Source organism: Schistocerca piceifrons, chromosome 2 (genome assembly GCF_021461385.2).
Source record: "Schistocerca piceifrons isolate TAMUIC-IGC-003096 chromosome 2, iqSchPice1.1, whole genome shotgun sequence".
In the NCBI taxonomy this organism is placed as follows: domain Eukaryota; kingdom Metazoa; phylum Arthropoda; class Insecta; order Orthoptera; family Acrididae; genus Schistocerca; species Schistocerca piceifrons.
In genome coordinates, this window is record NC_060139.1 from 528890446 (window position 1) to 528909098 (window position 18653).

General features: G+C 39.4%; 1 protein-coding gene across 1 annotated transcript; it reads left to right on the forward strand.

Moving 5' to 3' along the window:
• Positions 1-1619: 1619 nt before the first annotated feature.
• On the forward strand, positions 1620-18466 carry LOC124777001. The gene is made up of 3 exons (XM_047252249.1): positions 1620-1688; positions 10399-10626; positions 18134-18466. The coding sequence occupies exons 1-3, from the start codon at positions 1661-1663 to the stop codon at positions 18193-18195; spliced, it is 318 nt and encodes a 105-aa protein (XP_047108205.1). The 5' UTR covers positions 1620-1660; the 3' UTR covers positions 18196-18466.
• The last annotated feature ends 187 nt before the right edge of the window (positions 18467-18653 follow it).

An 18653-nucleotide genomic window follows, 5' to 3' on the forward strand; every position in this document is an offset into this window, starting at 1 on the left:
TTAAAAAATTTGTTTCACTTCATTTTTCTAAGGACAATGTGACATAATCTTTTCACGTGACTCTACTATATTATAACTAATATGCCATTTACACTAAAACCCAAAACAATTAAACATTTCTCATGTTAAATACGTATGTGTACCTATGTGAAGGTGTTAGTGAGATGTGACGCGTCGTCTCCTTCTCTATAAGTCGTTCCTTGGGTGACTTTCCCTCTACCAGAAAGGTAGGGGACAAGGTGGTAATTCGAAACAATTTGCACACTTTCGTTTCTAGCCAGATGAGTACTTGATCTTTAAAATATTTTCTTATTCCTTATCCACTTCATTGTACTCCAGTTTTTTCCTGCATTACAAAATTTTCTCTGCCAAATTAAAGGTTTTCCTATTTTCCAAGTCACAACATTGTCCTTTGTTAAATTATTTCTTATTAAGGTGAACGACCGACGCAGCATTCCGTAACCGTCAATACTTAATATAGGATGCCTTTTCTAAGAGTCTTTATGTGCCTTTCTCTGGAGTTATAGCAAATATTTTCCATTTCCGTTTGGAATTGTGTAGCTAGACTGAATCCTAACAAATAATGCAACTTGTATTTCATATGACGGCTAGTGTCTACAGAAGGCGTCGGTTTGTTACCCGTTACACACAAAACGATTTTTTGAGGAGGAGAATTTTACGTGCCAATTCGATAGAGTGCGCCCAAATTTAATCCAGTGCAATATATATGTATAACTTGGCATAATAGTGTGTAACTAAAGAATTAACCATATATTTCAAATAGAGTTAATGCATTATACGAGACTTAAACGTGTAGATCTCGAAAAAATTACAAATATTGCACAAAACGCAACCTTACGTCTAAGAACAATAAAAAAATAGAAGATGGTGGAATCTTCTTAGGTAGTCTCTAGAGTACACTCCGTCATGTGATTCTAAGATTGGTAACAAGACTGTAGTATCTAGGTGCTTGAGTTCCTGGGAATACTATCCTCTTGGCACAAGAGTTTCCACTTCAAAATGGAAAGCTCTTTAGACTGCAAGATGAACTTTATAAACGATCACTAACTTCTGTTCATATCCTTTCATCAGGATTCGAGCCGTATTGCATTAAAAGATAGGCTTTATTGAGAGACAAAAAATTATCCTTACGCACCTGTGCCTAAACTGAGTTGTACTAATGCTAAAACATATTATCAGCAATTTCTAGAAACTCGCTTTAGTAGAAATTTGTCTTCGCATTGCGGATTTGACAAGTATTGCCAATAAGACAAGTGAAAAAATATCAACTCAACTGTGTTGGTGTGCCGTGGCAGTTAATTTCCGTAGACACTGTCGCTTCGTTTCCTCGCCTCTATTAAAGTGACACACAACGCAAAAAGAAGGAAAGGAAAAAAGAAGCTAACTAAATGACCCAGAATGGTAAAAAGTGGTATTAAATGCTGCAGTTGTAATGTTGATTATAATTAGACACTGCGAACGATAAGACGTCCTTTCAAGTACAAGGAAAGTCAATCTGCTGCTAGTTGCTGCAACCAGAGTTCACGGAACGGAAAATCAGAAGGGAACTTGGCGATAACATTCGGTGATGCCATCGGGTGTCTGAACATATATAAATGAAAATATAACGCAGACATCTGTTATAGTCCTGTCGAGTACAATGAAGGCTTCTCTGTTGCTTGTTGCTGGTAAGTATTGACAGAATTTATAAACTTTCATTCACGATAAACATTTTTTTCTTACCTCAATTTTACATAATTTCTCATGTATTGATCCGTTTGAAAAGCTATTTGTACAATCGAGGAAGTACATTTTATTGCTGCAATTGGCGACGTAAAATTCGGAATGGAAAACACCTTAGAGGGTCGGGAATGTTCTAGGACGATTTTTTCACATCCTTTGCTCGCGAACAATGGTAGTTCATAGATTGTTGACGAAAGGTATTTGTGTTGCTTATATGAAAAGTATGAATGATTTGAGAGTAAGACTCAAGCAATTACAAATATATATATTGTAGGTACAGCCTTATTAATCTTATAGGTACACCCGTAGTAATCTTGTTAGAGTCGAGGAATATCAGTTTGACGATGAGGAGATTGAGCTTGTTCAGCATATTCGTAACTCCCTCGAACTCACTAAACAAAAGAATCATTCTTCGTCTTCTCCGTCATGTCAGTCATATCGATTCAAGACGGACGAGAAGGACACAGCAACCTACAGACAATGTGCTTTGAGAACCATCTCTTTCGTGGATGAATTTAATTTCATTAAGAAGTTTCCAACAATTCTCACACTCGCAACTGCTTTTCCTGCAGCCAGTTTTATGTGGTCGTTCCACTTTAGGTCTCTTCGGGCAATTACTCCTAGGTATTTCCGGGTTTTAGTGAATTTTCGCCAACAGTGTAAATGAAGTGTTGTGGGTTTTTTCACGTGTTTATGCGCAGTGCTTTATTCTTAATTAGGTTCAGGTTCAACTACCAGCGCCTCAAACAATAATCGAACCCCTGCAGATTTCCATTTCCGTGCAGTCTTTTAACGTAGCAAACTCGCTACAGACATCAATGTCGTCAGCGAAATATCTTATGAAATTCCGTCGGTACCAAAGGATCATTTACGTAGAGGGTGTTAAAAAAAAGTATTTCATGCATTGAAAGATGTTTGTATGGTCGAAACAAAAAAAAAAAAAAAAGAATCCAGTAGGCTTTAAAATGCGTTCCTTATTTCGCATGAGCACTTCTTAATCTTCGCAATTATGAAGCTTATCTCGTCCACAGTAAGCTGTTTGCTGAATCGAATCACCAACAGAGTGCAGTAAGCAACTGAGTAAACCAGTGGGACCACATTACATTCTTGTTGTATCATAACACATTACTCACATATGCTCTCCTGAGTATAAAACTGCACAGTAAATAGGAACAAAGCATCTAATACGAAGATCGATGCTTACCGACAGAAATTAGACAGTTACAAACCGATCGCTACTGCACAAGTGTTTGCAGTATACAACAACGATAGATATGTAAAAAAAAAAAAAAAAAAAAAAAAAAAAAGAAAAAGGGAGGCAACGAGCGGCAGCCTTCCTGCAGGAAGTTGTCTGGATGAATTTATAAATCAGAATAAAAGGTTTCCCATCTCCAAAACGACTAAAAGCTACATTTGGTAAATAGCTAATGACACTGAATTCACGCAAATACTGGACAACAAAGGTAATGCGGTAATTAAACAGAATGCTACTGCGCAAAAATAGATGTAAAAAACACGAGTAAAATAAGCACTAAAGATGTTAATTAGTGATCCAATAATTTTAATAAAAAATGTAACTACGACCAGCAACACTGCATAGAAACTCTAATGCGTCACACAAATCACGATAATGCTGTCTCTTTGAAAATATTTAGTCGTGACCAGAAGTAATTAATTCTTTATCTGATACCATTCGAATAGTGCCGTAGAATCTTTCCTTCAGGGCAAAAACCTCTTGCCAATACTAATGTTGTGTAGAGATATATCATTTACAGAACACACAATAAAATCATAAAAATTACTTTGGCTACAAGATAGCCAGTTTACGTTTGACACTCAAACGTGTATTGCACTTATATCACTTTTCGTTTCAACGGATTGCTGCGTTAGCATAGCAGTGCTGCACGATATAAAGAACCGTAGCTACTACAGCTTTCTATTACAATAACCACTTGATTGAAAATGAGTGGTCAATTTAACGGATCCTTTTTTCTTTTAACTATATCCTTCACTTGACACTTTTTCGGAAGTTATGATGAGAGGATACGATTACGTTGATGGCTAACGGGTTGGGTCAGTACAGATTGGTTTGACAAGACAATTATAGTTTTCCAAGAAAGCTACTATTATACTGGCATGCGTATACCACAATTATAAAACTACTCTATGGGTCTTACTTTGCGATGAGTTGCTTGCAGTGCGATGTAATGCTTATTATGATATTCAGTATAGACAGTAGCCTCTTTTTGATTAGCGATCAGCTTGAATAAACTTGGCCCATACTGCTTTTTTCGTTAATGCTAAATATTTTCTTGGACATGTGCTACGCACATACACGTGCTCCCTCACTTATGTCATACCTTCCCACTTATTATAACACCATTTCCCGCCCAATTTGTCATTTCTGCTCCAAGACACACGTCTGTACAACAATGCACACTGTACGCAACGCACCCCTCCGCGCATTCTTACGCCTACGATATTATCGTGACATGAAATGTATGTCATGTTTCTTACAAATATAACATCCATGACATTGTCAGAGTATTTACTACAACTTGACATAATTATTTGTTATTTATTCTTCCAGCATATATTACAATCTCATTTACGATGGAATTCGCAAGTACATACAGTTTCAAAAATGGTTTTAAACTTATGAAATTAAGTATCTGGATAATACTTGTGGCACTGAGTCGTAGTTTTACAAGCTATTACATAGGGCGTCCATTTGTGATCAAAATGGAGTTTGGTATTTTCCTTGTGAAACAGCAGGCTTCAATTTTCTGGCAATTACAGGGAAAAAACTACAATGTTTTTCGTAAGCTGTTCAAAATACGCACCGGTCCTGTTAGAAATAAGGTATCCGCTGCACTTGCCATGAACTGTGAATACGGTTTACGGTATCACCAAGTACACATAGCTCTAAAAGTATGGATCTTAGAGCTCATGTCTTCCGGATATTTCGCTTGTGTTTTCATTTAAACTACCACCTCCCAGACTATGGAATACATTTTCTACACTGTGTATATTGTGAACAGTTATAGACATATCACAGCTTCTTTCCGACTATCACTTTTGAAAATGGTTCAAATGGGTCTGAGCACTATGGGACTTAACATCTGCGGTCATCAGTCCCCTAGAACTTAGAACTACTTAAACCTAACTAACCTAAGGACATTACACACATCCATGCCCGAGGCAGGATTCGAACGTGCGACCATAGCAGTCGCACGGTTCCGGACTGAGCGCCTGAATGACGAGATGAGTGTGAACATATACATGTGTGGGGGGAGACGTTATGAGGAAAATTAAATGATCAGACAGTACAGAGGTTAATTTAATGAAAAACTTGTTACAATTTTTGGAAAAAATTGGTTACTAAACACGTGAGTGCTTAAAGAGTATTATTAATAATTGACAGTTGAAAAACAGAGGTGTTGGTTTCTTTACTTCTCTCTGTGTGTTTATGTGGGACCGGCTTATCACTTTTGACCCATTAAAAGAGTTCATTTGAATTATTTCTGCAGTGAATTACCGAATAAAATCATAAATCAGGTCCAATATCCGGTATTAAAAATGGTTAAAATGGCTCTGAGCACTATGGTACTAAACATCTGAGGTCATCAGCCAGTAGAACTAAGAACTACATAAATCTAATTAACTAAGGAGATCACACACATCCATGACCGAGGCAGGATTCGCAACTGCGACTGTAACAGTAGCGTGGTTCCGGACTGAAGCACCAAGATCCGCTTGGCCACCGCGGCCTGCTATCCGGTATTCTCGTACGTTGTCCACTAAAGAACATTTCCGAACTATATCGAATATTGTTCGGAATAATTCAAGGAACGAGGCTTAGATGTGGGCGACATTGCCCATACTGTGATTCCGAGTTGATGAATACCATAAGACTTTAGTTTGCTGAATCAATTTGGTTTCTTACGGAGGACACTTCCTTCCTCCAAAACGATCATTATCCGTGGGTATAAAAGGGGTTCTGCAACGACAACGAGTTAGGCATTCAATCATGTCTGCTTTTTTCGAGTCGCTTGGGATGCTTTGCCGCTCTTTCGACCTACGATTAACTTCTGCTGGAAGGGGAGAAAGTTGTGTATAGGATCTTGAAGACATTTTCTCACATCCAGATACCTTTCCACTACAGAGTGATATTAGTTTATATTGCTCTATCAAATACGTGAATGTTGACTAGGTGGGTCATTTGAGACAATTCAACGAAACCTAATTCTGTGGTGAATCAGTTTCAGAATAGCGAAATCAGTACTTCGACCTCCTCTCCTTGATTTGTGGCGAGGGCGACAGTACGGACAAAGAGTGACTTAATAAGTGAAGTAGATGTATATACTGTAACAATACATCTTAAGATTTTTTGTCAGATGGGTTAGTGACTGTTTAATTTAAATTTCATGGCATCTTTCGGGATTTGCTTTTAACAAAGCTCCGAAGTCTTTTAAACGTCTATGAAGCTCTTATTGTTTTAACAGAAACTTAGTAACGTATCATTCGAACTGTGGCGGGCCTTTGCATTTCTATGGAACCTTTTTCGGCACATACAGGTCTAAGATGCCGTTTGCAAATACTCATAGAATTTACCATTTCGTGCTGCACACCCACATCATTAAAGGAGCTGAACATTCGATCTTGACAGCTAAAATACACTGCAGCTAAATTGCTGATATTTCCGCTGAGCTCGAATGCTTTCCTATCTTCATTAACATTCTTTTGACACCAGAAGCCGTTGAATTTGTATCAGCCCAATGATAATAATTGATTCGCGAACTTTGATCTGTTCGCAGATCATCTAAGAGATTTCCCTATTAGTCGCTTCTGTAACTAAAATGCTGGAGGTATTTGTCAGAAATGGAATGAAATGAGCTTATGGAATTTGTCAGAAATATTGTCCAGAACGGTCTCATACAAAACCAGCCTATGGCACCAGTTTTAATCGAATAGCTCTTTCATTTAATAGCTATATGCATTTTGAGAGTTAATGACTGGTGTTGCAATCCTTTTACACTTGAGAAGTAAAGAAGCATAAGGCTAAGATGTGATACATACTGCAATGCGCACACAACACCTCTTGTAGGAATGGTGAAAAGAGGACTGCAGCTTTATTTATGGAACAAAAAAGATACTACATTAATTACGTTTTGCTAACTTAGGACAATAGTTTCCGCATTTTTTTCACTCTTCTGTGTTGTAGCAACAAAATTTTTAGATCATTTGTGTGCGTGTGTGATATTAAACGATTTTTCCCATGTGGTCCCCTGTTTATGTTCTCACTGCAACTAAAAAGACAGAAAGTATAAATCTTGCAATGTAGGTTTTGCTATTCTAGGATAGTATTTTTGAACATCTTCTTACGCATATCATTCCGCCTTCACAATGTAGAGACTGATTCGTGCTTAACACTGCATTCACAGTGTTTGTTTCTGTATATTGAATTGTAACATAAGACGTCACGTTCTTCGTTGCCTCTATGAAATATTAGGTGTGTTGATAGATAATTTTTCTCATGCGTCACATTTCAAATGTTTCTTTAAATATTATTGGAGGGGCTTACAAACGTAAGACGTATTGCAATAATGAACAGCAATGTAAAATGCGCTACTAATCACTAACTAAACAAAGTACTATCAAAGGGATTAAAGAAAGGTAAAAGATAAGAACGAGCATGCAAATAAAAAACAATGTTAAACAATACGTAATATGAACAAATAAAACAGAGGGAGAATCATGTAACAATTAGAAAGCAAAATAGGGGCCACATAATAAACGCTATGGAAGAAAGCGAGTACAATGACAAAACTCTTATATTCTTAACAGATAACTACGTAGTGAAACTAGCAACAGGTATCCAACAAACCAATTGCATAATAAAACCAAACTGCAATTACTGGAAACACATTTCTTGATCACAGAGTATAAAGAGAAGTACAAGAGCCCTAAAGTTACCATATTGAGATCTCATTCCAAAGAACAGACGGAAACATATCCAGTCATGTTAAGAGCAAACTACAGATCCAACAGCGAGAGGATGCATTGTCTTCTTGGTAGATGCCACTGTGCCGAAGAACATTAAACTCTATGGAGGGGTAGACAGGGTCCCAAAGCACAAACGCATACTAGTTTAGATCAATTATAACATCTATTATGAAGAATCACCGACACGAGTACATTCCCAGACCATAACACTTCCTCACTCATTGCAGGTTCTTTGCATTGAGACGTTTCACACAGTACGCGCCACCCGCCTTATACCCGATCGAGCATAAAACGTTTTTCGCCTAAAACGGCCATTCAAAACAGGTCCAGTTCAGGTATTGGAGTGAATATTGAAGGCTTCGTCGCCGATGAACAGCGTGAGCGTTCGAATCTGGGACCTGCTGTGGACGCCGGTAAACAGCAATCTTCGCTTAATGATTGTTGAGCAGACACTGTTGGTAACCCCTTGGTTCACCTGGGGCGTCTTTTCCTCAACTGTTGCATGCCTGTTCATCCGTGCACATCTGCGCAACTGTCTTCTACTCCTGTCATCTATGGGCCATGCTGCCCCACTGGTCATGGCGGCGATTTTGGATCGTGCAGTTTTGCCATGCACAGTACACTTTCAGCAGGCCGACACGTGAACAGTTTACAAACTGAAGCGTGCATCCACCCTTGGTCCGAAAGGCAATAATCATACCCATTTGGACGTCAGATAAATACCTTCGTTTTTGTTTTATGACAACGATTCTACTGTCCCCCGCGGCTCCCTGACGCGCTTTATATAGCTTCCACTGTTAATGTTGCACCCTACCGTCATTGAGTGGTTATCTCGTGCTGATGCCGAACAAAGGCGGTGGTCACATTTCTGTGACGGATCCATGTATGTACTAGTATCTTGGACTTAACGTAGATAGTGAAAGATCTCTGATGCCTCCATCATAGAATATTCGGGCTGTTTGATGTCAGAACCAATGAAGAGCCCAGCTTTTTCAGTCAAATATCTGGCTAACTCTTAGTGGGGCAGAACCTTACTAGAAAGGGAAACATTTCCAAACATAAGTGAGGAAAGTACTAATATTGTCAATTTATTTGTGAGATAATAACAATCCAACAAGAACTTGAAAGACAACTGCATTTGTATATTGGAGCTAGAAATTAACTGCGAGAACTTGTCCGACATGAACGTAGTGTCTATGTCACTGTTGATTCTTTCTTTTTTATTTTCTGGGACGAGCGGACTGTTCAAGAAATGACCAATCTTTCTGTTATATACATCATAGCCAATTACCGTGTGGGGTGTTAGGCGGACAGATTGGATTCCATTACCAACCTTATGGGTAGCGATTTCCAGTTACAGCATTTAGCTTATAGCCAGGAGAGCATTTAGCATTATTCAATGAAAGTATGTAATTTTAGTGGGGTACACTCATTACAAGGGATAAATTACTCGGGGCAATCGTAGTACTGCACTTATGCCATTGTTGCTCCCAGCTGGAGTGGCAGGAGTATTCTGCTTTCGTCGAACGGATTTCAACTGCCAGATTTTTCCTAGGCCACGTGTCTCCTGTGCCAAACGCAATTATCGTATGATAGTTGAAGTTACTAACGATTAGCGTGACGTATATGCTGCGATGTATTGGTACTACTCTTATGTAGTTCAAATAATCCATGGGATGATGTTAGGCACTTATCACATTTGAGCGCTCTTTGGATAATTGGGTTGATATTGTAGGGTCGAGCGGTTCATGCCTGCTTTCTTACCACGTCGAAAAACTATCTTTGCCCAAATTTTAGCGAAGCATCTCCGAGTAAAGCGAATGTAAGCAAATACAGGACGCATTAAAATAAGTATTTAAAAGTGGTAAAAAATGTTAGTCTCTTGAAGAATTGATGTAGCAAACGTCAAGATGCTAATTCTACAATGAACTGATATTTTTTCGGACAGTGAAATAACTCACATTGTCATCCTACGATTATTGCTTGAGAATGAAACGAAGTAACAAAGACTATCAAATGCAATAAAGTTTGCGGGATTGTGTATATTAGTGTTAGTAATTTCCAATTTATTTATTAAGCTGGGACAGTCAGTAAAAACGTCCCCTGTCATCGATTAAACACACAATATTCCCCAGTTCGTAAATAATTACGGTTCACTATAGAGTTCAACGTATCAGAATTCACGTAAACATGAGTAAATATTATAATTTAATGATAATTAATAATAATTACAAATTAGTGGTGAAATTTCCGTCCTACCTGTTGTATTTTCACCCAAGTGTGCATGCTCTCGTATTGCGATGCAGTACGTCTTCATATATTCTTCATAAATGTCACAAATATCCGGTATTCCCTTACTGTGGCTTCACTGAATGTAGTCACATGGTTTTCATGTACGTCGAACAGACTATCAAACTCAGAGTCACACTATGAGACAAAATCAGTATCATTACCAAACGGTGGAGATATGTTAGCAAGTGGAAGGGTTCGTGGTAGGGGTCAGTAGAGTTGCACTATACCTCAGTATTGTCACGCTAGCAGACGGTGCACTTATAGCATACAGTAGTGTCAAAGTCGTAAGTGGGAGAGTTGCACTAACAGCCATGAGACGAAATAGCGATCTGCAATTACGTTCATCGATTTTTACAGCACTGCTAGCAGTGGCGGAGGTCCACGGACAACCAGAAGAGTCGACCACCGCCAGCATCGGAAATGAGGAACTAAGCACCGGCAATATCACGGCTGAGAGTAGATTTCTGGGGAGGTCGTCTTACACAGAAGGTGACGACGATACCATTTGTGTCGCAGCAGACAACAAGTTCTACTTGTATGCTAATTCGCTGAAGCTGTATTTTTGCTACAACCAGCTACCGAAAGGTAAGTTAATTCAAATACCTCTATTTTCTGTGCATATTTGACAATAAAACACCAGATTGTTTTGCATCATATTGTGCCAACGATTCTTCCTTCAACGTGAAGACATGAATGAAACCAAATTATCAAGGATCAGTGACTACCCTTACCTCACCGAAATTACGAAATTGCAACTTTTCATGATTCTGCACCAAAACCATTCAGAGCAATTTGCTACGCATATTTAGTCTACCTTTTACACTAACTTTCTTTTCCGGTAAGACTGCTGCATGTTTTTAACTTCTACACACCTCTGAATTCTTTTACGGGGATTATGTCATGTAACGCGACATCAAGTTCGAATTGGGCTACAATTTCAAAATTTTACGAAAAGATATTTGAACAGGTGACGTAAGCTGCCACAAGTGCCGCGGTCCATAGCGTGTAGTTAATTTTCACAGTGAATGTATTGGCAGCGTTGTACACACATATACTAAGTTAAACACTATAAATCGATAGGCAACGTACACTTTTCATCGTTCTCTGTAGAAGGCCGAAAAGTGGGTTTGTGTTTACAAACAATACCCGTCATACGCTTAGGAACAAGTAGAAATAGGCTTCTAAGCTTAGAAAAGTTTAAAATTTAGCGACGCGTTGACGTAGTGACGAAGAATTAGGTGAATTGGGCAATGATAAGAGAACGTTCTAGATTACAACTTATCGGAAACATCATGCTAGCATTAAATTAGGGCACACACTTATTCAGTCAGTTACATATCTACAATGTAATATCAGATCGAAATATGCTACTTACGGACGATGAAAAACGTACTAGTTATTAACCGCATAACGATTGCAAAAAATGTCCGAAATTTCAGGCATTTATAAACAGCAGCATACATTACATTTCAATTAGGAGTCAGTAAAGTCTGAAACAAGAACCTGGTAAAAGCTCGTTACTTAGGGCACACAAAAGTATCTCGAAAAAAGGATAGGGAAGTGGCGTTGTCGTAGTACTACTTAAGATTTCCACTGAGTTAGAAATTGTGCCTGCATTCATGTTGGTTACCACGGGAGTAGCGGTTACATGAAAGTTAAATAATGAATTTTAGACGGAAATGTCTAGAAAAAAAGCGGTAAAATCTAAATGTATAGTAAGTTTGTTACTATACAACCACGACATTATTTAGCTTGGCTTTTCGTGGCCACTGTTGTAAGCAGGCTGATACATTGCAGTCATCAGGAACAGTGGTCAAGGAAAATGCACCTTCTATCGAAGCTTTCAGGAGAGCTGTACTTATATTGTGAAATTATTCATCGTGTCCTAGCAAAATGTCACGATTAAAACTCACGTTGGACCGATCTAAACACCCCAGTCCCAGGTGCAATACTATTGCGGACGATTAATAAACAGAAGGTTGCTTCGCATCTCGCACAATGTCGATAACTTCACGGGGATCGTGCAGAGTAACATTGGCGCAATTTCAAGAGAATAATTTTTCAAACTCTAACAAAATATGGATCTTCTAGAGTTGTGGAAAATGAAAGGTCTCACCTCTACAAACTTTTGGTCTCTCTCAAAACAATTAACAATTTGGTCATCTTGCGCTCTCCACACTCTTCATCCTGAGTGAGTGGATAACGGTACCGGATTCATTCAGTGTTTCTACAGGGTGATATTTTCCAACGTATTGGATCTATGAGCCGATGAGGAACAAATAAGATCTAAAGAACTTTTGTCCGGAAGTGCTTTCCGTTGTTTCCTTGCAAATGATCGTTTGTCAATTATACGTTGTTACAGAGAATGCGAACTAATACGCGCTATACCAGGCGGCCACTGTTACAGTATGTGCTGAACATTGTTTACATGTGCCATCAACGCATGCATGTACGCGCCGTAGCATGTTCTGTCTCACAAGTTGTCATCGGCCAGGTCGCATCCGAACAGTGTCAAAGGCAGCATGAATACGCTGGTCCAGTGTCTCCATGTTTGGAATGGGCTGTGTATACGTTATACATTTGAGATGGTCCGATAACCAGAAATCGCACAGGTTGTAAACCAATCAACGAGCAGGGCCTGCAGCTGGAACGCCTCGATCGACCCATCGACCAGGGAACACACGTCTGAGATGTGTACGGATGTTAACGGTTAAGTGAGCTGAAACACCATCATGTGGGAACCACATAACGCTTTGAATCATCAAAGGCTCATCTTCCAGCACGGGAGGAAAGTCATCCAAGAGATCCTTAGAGAGTTCCGGCCTATTAGGTGATATGGAAGGAAGACTGGTCCCAAAATACGGTGGCCAGTTATCCCAGCAAACACATCCCAGCTGAATCGATGCTGATGATTCGCTATCACCATTCCTTGAAGGTTATGTATACTGTCCGACAGATGATTGTTTTGAAAGTTGAAGATACCACTCGCCGTGAAGGTGGCCTCATCTATGAATTGGATGGGTGACACATATCCCGCAGTCGTTGTTGCCTGCTGAAGGAACCAGTTACTAAACTGCCACCGATGTGGAAATTTTGTAGCTTGTAAGCCGTGCACACGCTGTAAGTGATCAGGATTGTTGTTATGGATAATGTTCCACAAGGTCGTATGGCTTATCCTTTACAGTGCCGGATGAGGAAGGGGGGGAGAGGGGGGGGAGACACTGCCTGGTACTGACACAGCGGTCGCCTTCCACAGTATTAATCACATTTTCCTCCAAGTCTGATGTTCGAAAATTTCGGGTACGTCCTTCTTGATTTCCTGCTACCTGAAACGAATCTGTGTCACCCTAACGGCGAAACACCCTTTCCAAACAAAGAATTCTGTGATTGTTGTCGGCAGGAATAGGTCTCCTGATACAACGTCGTTGCCCGCCGCCCGTTGTCATTTGCCTCTCCGTAAGTAAATACCATGTCCGCCTTCTCTCGATTCGAATACGGAACCATTGTGTACAACGCCGTATCACGTCCACCATAAGGTGAAAGTGAATCGGACATAAAATTACTAATTACTGTTGCATGAGAGGGTGCTATATCATGACGTATGAAGAACAGTACCGCCCTTTAGGAGAAAACCATGCATATGGTAACTGTGGCTGCGTGGTAAAGCTGTTACTAGACCGCAGTCTCTGCAACAATGTACGATTCAATAAAAGGGCTCTAGCTTGGAAACCATGCATATCCGATAATAAATTCATTGGAATTTTCTGTTCCCTAATCTTCTATTCGATGAATCCCTAGAGTTTATACACGATGGAAAAAATCACTCATTATAATTCCATATACATGTAATTGAACAATAGGCTAACGCAGATCCTAAAACTTTGGTTTAGTACATGTCATGTAACAGCATGATACAGCTGGTATCCCTGAATACCAGTTGGTGCATAAATTGATAGGATGAGGAGTGTGTTGACATCTATATATGAAGTCTTCACGAGTTGTCAGCCGAGTAGTGTCGTCGTCCCATAGCAACGTTTCGATGGGATGAGTCTCCATCACCTTCAGGCGAAGTGATGACATCTGTTTTAAAGAGCCCAAATGCGCTGTTAGTAGCCTTCAGAACCATGTCTTTGTGGCTTTAAGGAGACGACGTCTTTTTAGTGACTGAGTACTACGAAAACGGAGGTGGCTTTTAAGAGAATGGCTGTCAATTTAGCAGCTAGGAGGGTATGTGAGGCCTTCTATTGGCGCAACATCTACTGGAGAACTGACTATCAAAAAACACGCAGCGACGCATTAATTAGTGCGGTCTCAGGCTGTTTTCTCTTCAACTCCAGGAACTTATGTCCCGCCTTATAGTCATTCTTTCTGCAATTTTTCTCTGTGTATGTTTGTTATATTTCACCATGCCACCACATTTTAACATGAATCATGTATTTAGTTTAGTGCAGGTCGACTTGTATTCGACGTACTCAATTTTTCATACTTCTTCATATGTTTCATACTTGGTGTGTTATTTTCATGTAGACGTAAAGAGTGTATTTCTTACTCGTTCATTTAAGTGGACCATCAGAGCTATTAAGACCTTTAGATATATAGAACACTGACTCGTTATCAAACGAATCTTATATTACTACAAAAATTGTCTAATGTTTCCTGCTTTATTCTCTCAGAGATGCTTAAACGGGAGAACTGTCTGCCTCCGATCTTTCGTTTGAGTATTTTTATCCCTTCCCGCAGACTCAAAAGCAGAGAAAACTGCTATTTTCAGAAACGAACACAGTTTTATTATCATGGGAACCGCTGGTTCGATAAAATGCACCAGGAGTGTGTGTCATGCAATATACCTCACTGGCAGCCCAATAATACTGGTTTAGGCACACACAGAAGTTACAGCAACTGATGACTGGCGATCTTGGCTAGCACCCAACTCGTGAACCCCCTGACACTGAAAGGAGTCGGGTGTTCACTAGGACCAAAGGAAGAGAATGGATATATACCGTGACAAACACATAGGCTCATTTTCGACACACATAATTACTTTAAACAAAATATGATTGCCCGAAACGTCACAGATTCTTTGAAATTTTCAAATGTGTCCGTTAATTGCTGCACATGTGAGTTAAAAAACTTTGGGAACTTTGAACATCAAAACGAACACACATAACACACACACACACACACACACACACACACACACACACACACACACACACACAATCACACATAAACACACACACACACACACACACACACACAAAGAGAGAGAGAAGTTAAGAAACAAACACCTCTGTATTTTCAACTGTCAATTATTAATAATACTCTTTAAGCACTCACGTGTTTAGTAACCAGTGTTTCCAAAAATTGTAACAAGTTTTTCATTAAATTACTCTCTGTACTGTCTCGTCATTTAATTTTCCTCATAACATTTCACCCCACACATGTATATGTTCACACTCATCTCGTCATTAACTGTCGCCTGACACATGATTTATAAAAAAGTTTAACTATTCCTTGTCTCTTGTTTTTCGTCAATCATTAACTGCTAACTGACTAACTTAGCTGAAAGTAGCTACCATTCCCCTAGGTGGTCACCATTCTCCATTACGGTTGACACTATTCCTTTAGAGTAGAAGAATCTATCCTTCATGATATGTCTATTGATGTCACGAATGTGGGTGTCGTGCGCCAGCGTCCCCTTAACGTTCTGCAGCTACGTAGCTGAGGGAAAAGCTACTATCATTTTAGCGAGATGCAATGCGAGTAAAAATATTTGATCAATAGTATGCGGACAACAATATGAGAACATTCGACTGATAGGAGAATTTATGTTTATAAGCAAGATCCTAGCAGATGATGCTTCACCTCCAAGTGGGATAAATCTTCAGTACGATGCAAAAAACACAAGTTCATTTACTTATTGATCTCAGTAACCTCCATCGTAAAGCACCCACGGCTAAACACATAGAACACTGGACAGACAGTTGCAACGCATTGATGGCATGGAACAAGTACCATTCGTGATTAAATACACCAAGGAACTCGAAATGCCCCTCCCCCCCCTAAAAAAAAATTACAGGAATGGTTTGTAAGAAATAAGTGATATTCGATTGGCGACTGGGTCTTACAGCGGCCGTGATACTATCAAACATAACATGCAATATTCGCACATACATCTTGAGCAGCATGGTTTGACACTTCAGAGGTTTCGTACAAAGACGAAATTCTCTACAAATAATTTTTTCCAAATACATAGTACTTTGTCATCGAGAATGTTTTCTCAGTAAGTGTCTTGAATTCAAAATCTCTTTCGTTAGTTCACAGCGAATGAACTGTACTCTGTGACGTCTCGCTTTGTCTCGGCTCGATGGTGATGGTTGTACCAGTTTTGCGAGGAAATTGCGTTGTTAATTGTCATTCCGTCGAGAAGGCGACGCTACGTCACGTATTCAGCAACTACACGATGTGTGTGTGGTTTGAGGTTTTCGGGCGCTACACGGCGTGGTCATCAGCGCCCATACACGATGTAATTATAGAGATAACATACCGTTGAGCAATGTTAAGAATGCGTCGTACTTCCGTGTAAACTTATTGCTGTTTACAGTTAAAATGTCACTAAATCACTTCTCACTTTTATGATATCCGAAGTATCAGTCATTTCCAAAAATGCACTTCAAATATCCATTAAATGATGTACGCCACTCGAAGAATTAATGTTGGATTCAAAGATATTGTTCTTCATAATCATCTGTCCCTACACTGAACACACTCACCGATTTTTCATTCAGAGAGCTGGGTCTGTTAGCATCGGCAATTCTGACTTTGACGATAGCTTCTGACAACACGGCTCAATTCTAAGTTTTCCGTGATTGCGTTTGTCTGTTGCCTACTCAAGTCGAATAATTGAGTTTATGTCGCGATCAGTCTCATTCTGTGTCCTTTGATGTTCGTGACTATTAAGTATCATGAAGGCTAAGTCCCATCACAAATCAGCAATCAACTATCCCGTTATCTGTCCAAACGGTAAACATGATTTACTTCAGTCCGACGTCTGACTTCCAACCGTAAACATGCATACTTCTATTGCAACAGTTCAAGAGAGAAGTGAAATTAACATTTCCATTGCCGAATTAAATTGTAGTCACACCTAACTTACAGCTTGATGTGGCTACAGCTTTCTCCTAGGATAAATCTTATCTTTGGTCAGTTTATAGTCTGGATTTAAACTTCGTAAATAATAATTTCTTGAATTCTTTACTTAAAGTTTCTGTTTAGTATCATATAGTATTCATTCATTCAGTCCTTTCTTTATGATAAGTATTAGTACTTACATAACATTCTTGTTTATCAAATTGACAAGAGTGTAAATTTTGTTGCAGTAGCTGTCATCGCTGTTAAGAAGACTATTTTTACGGTTACTGGAGACGGGCAGTTCTGACCATTCCCAAATCACAAACTCAGATATCGCCAGATGAGTTCCCAGCAAACGAAACCGAGGTCCCTGAGGTTATCGTCATCTGGTGCGTCACAGGATACATGTGTTGCTTACTGAATGCTTCACACGGCAGGAGGATTACGCCCCTAGAGGAACTTGGTTCTAGTGACATCCTCAACTTTCGAAATACGCTATAAGTTAGGTTTACTCGCGTTTTCAATCTTCCAAGAGGATTACGCCCCTAGAGGAACTTGGTTCTAGTGACATCCTCAACTTTCGAAATACGCTATAAGTTAGGTTTACTCGCGTTTTCAATCTTCCAACGGTCTGCTATAGTACCAATAACGAAAGGAGCTCAGTGACACAGCACACTTGGCAGCAGTTACAACGGTTGTGACATTATTACGGCATTTATAATAACATTCTCCGCCTATTAAGCATGTCTTCGTAAAATGTAGGACAGAGATAATTACTGGCGGAACCCCACATTATCTCTGATTCACAACCATAACATAATGTTGTCACAATGCTGGGAATGAGATTCATGCTGCCTGTAAAAGGCGAAGAGTTTCAGTTGTTTTATCACTAGTAAATTTAAACTGCTATGCTATTTTTATACTTCCTACCTCTATTAAAACATATTTCTATTCCTTGCAGTTTACGTGGTGAAACCAAAGAGTCAGTGTAAACCATACCTGTCAGATTGTCCCAGGAACTAGGAGTATTGCAAGTCCGTTGGCTCAGCTTGAATCGTCTGCGAGGGAGTGAAGACAAAAATGGCTGGCCTGCTCACTGAAGACATCTGCTGTTTACAGAAGAGCCAAGAAACTGCAAGAGCGTCAGAACTTTCTGATTACTTTACGACATGCTGTATATCTCATTACTGTAAAGATTATTGTTAAAACATCACATTTGTATTCTTTTCATCTTTGTGTTGTTTCGGTAATAGTTGTATGCTGACGCAATATAAGTGCAGTTTCATAACGTCAACTGTTATATTTAAAAAGCACAAGATATTTCTCTATCTACAGGTTCACGTAAATACTGAAAAACAGAGGCTTATTATTAATAACATCAATGCATTTCATCCATTATTCGCTCTGACCTTCTATAATGCCAATATCCAGTTCCAAACTTAACATACTGCCACGAGGACACCGGCGGCCACAGCAAAGAC

Coding starts and splice junctions, on each gene's coding strand:
- LOC124777001 (XM_047252249.1), top strand. CDS start 1,661: ATGAAGGCTTCTCTGTTGCTTGTTGCTG. Junction 1,689..10,398: donor TTCTCTGTTGCTTGTTGCTG/GTAAGTATTGAC, acceptor CGATTTTTACAG/CACTGCTAGCAGTGGCGGAG. Junction 10,627..18,133: donor CTACAACCAGCTACCGAAAG/GTAAGTTAATTC, acceptor TATTCCTTGCAG/TTTACGTGGTGAAACCAAAG.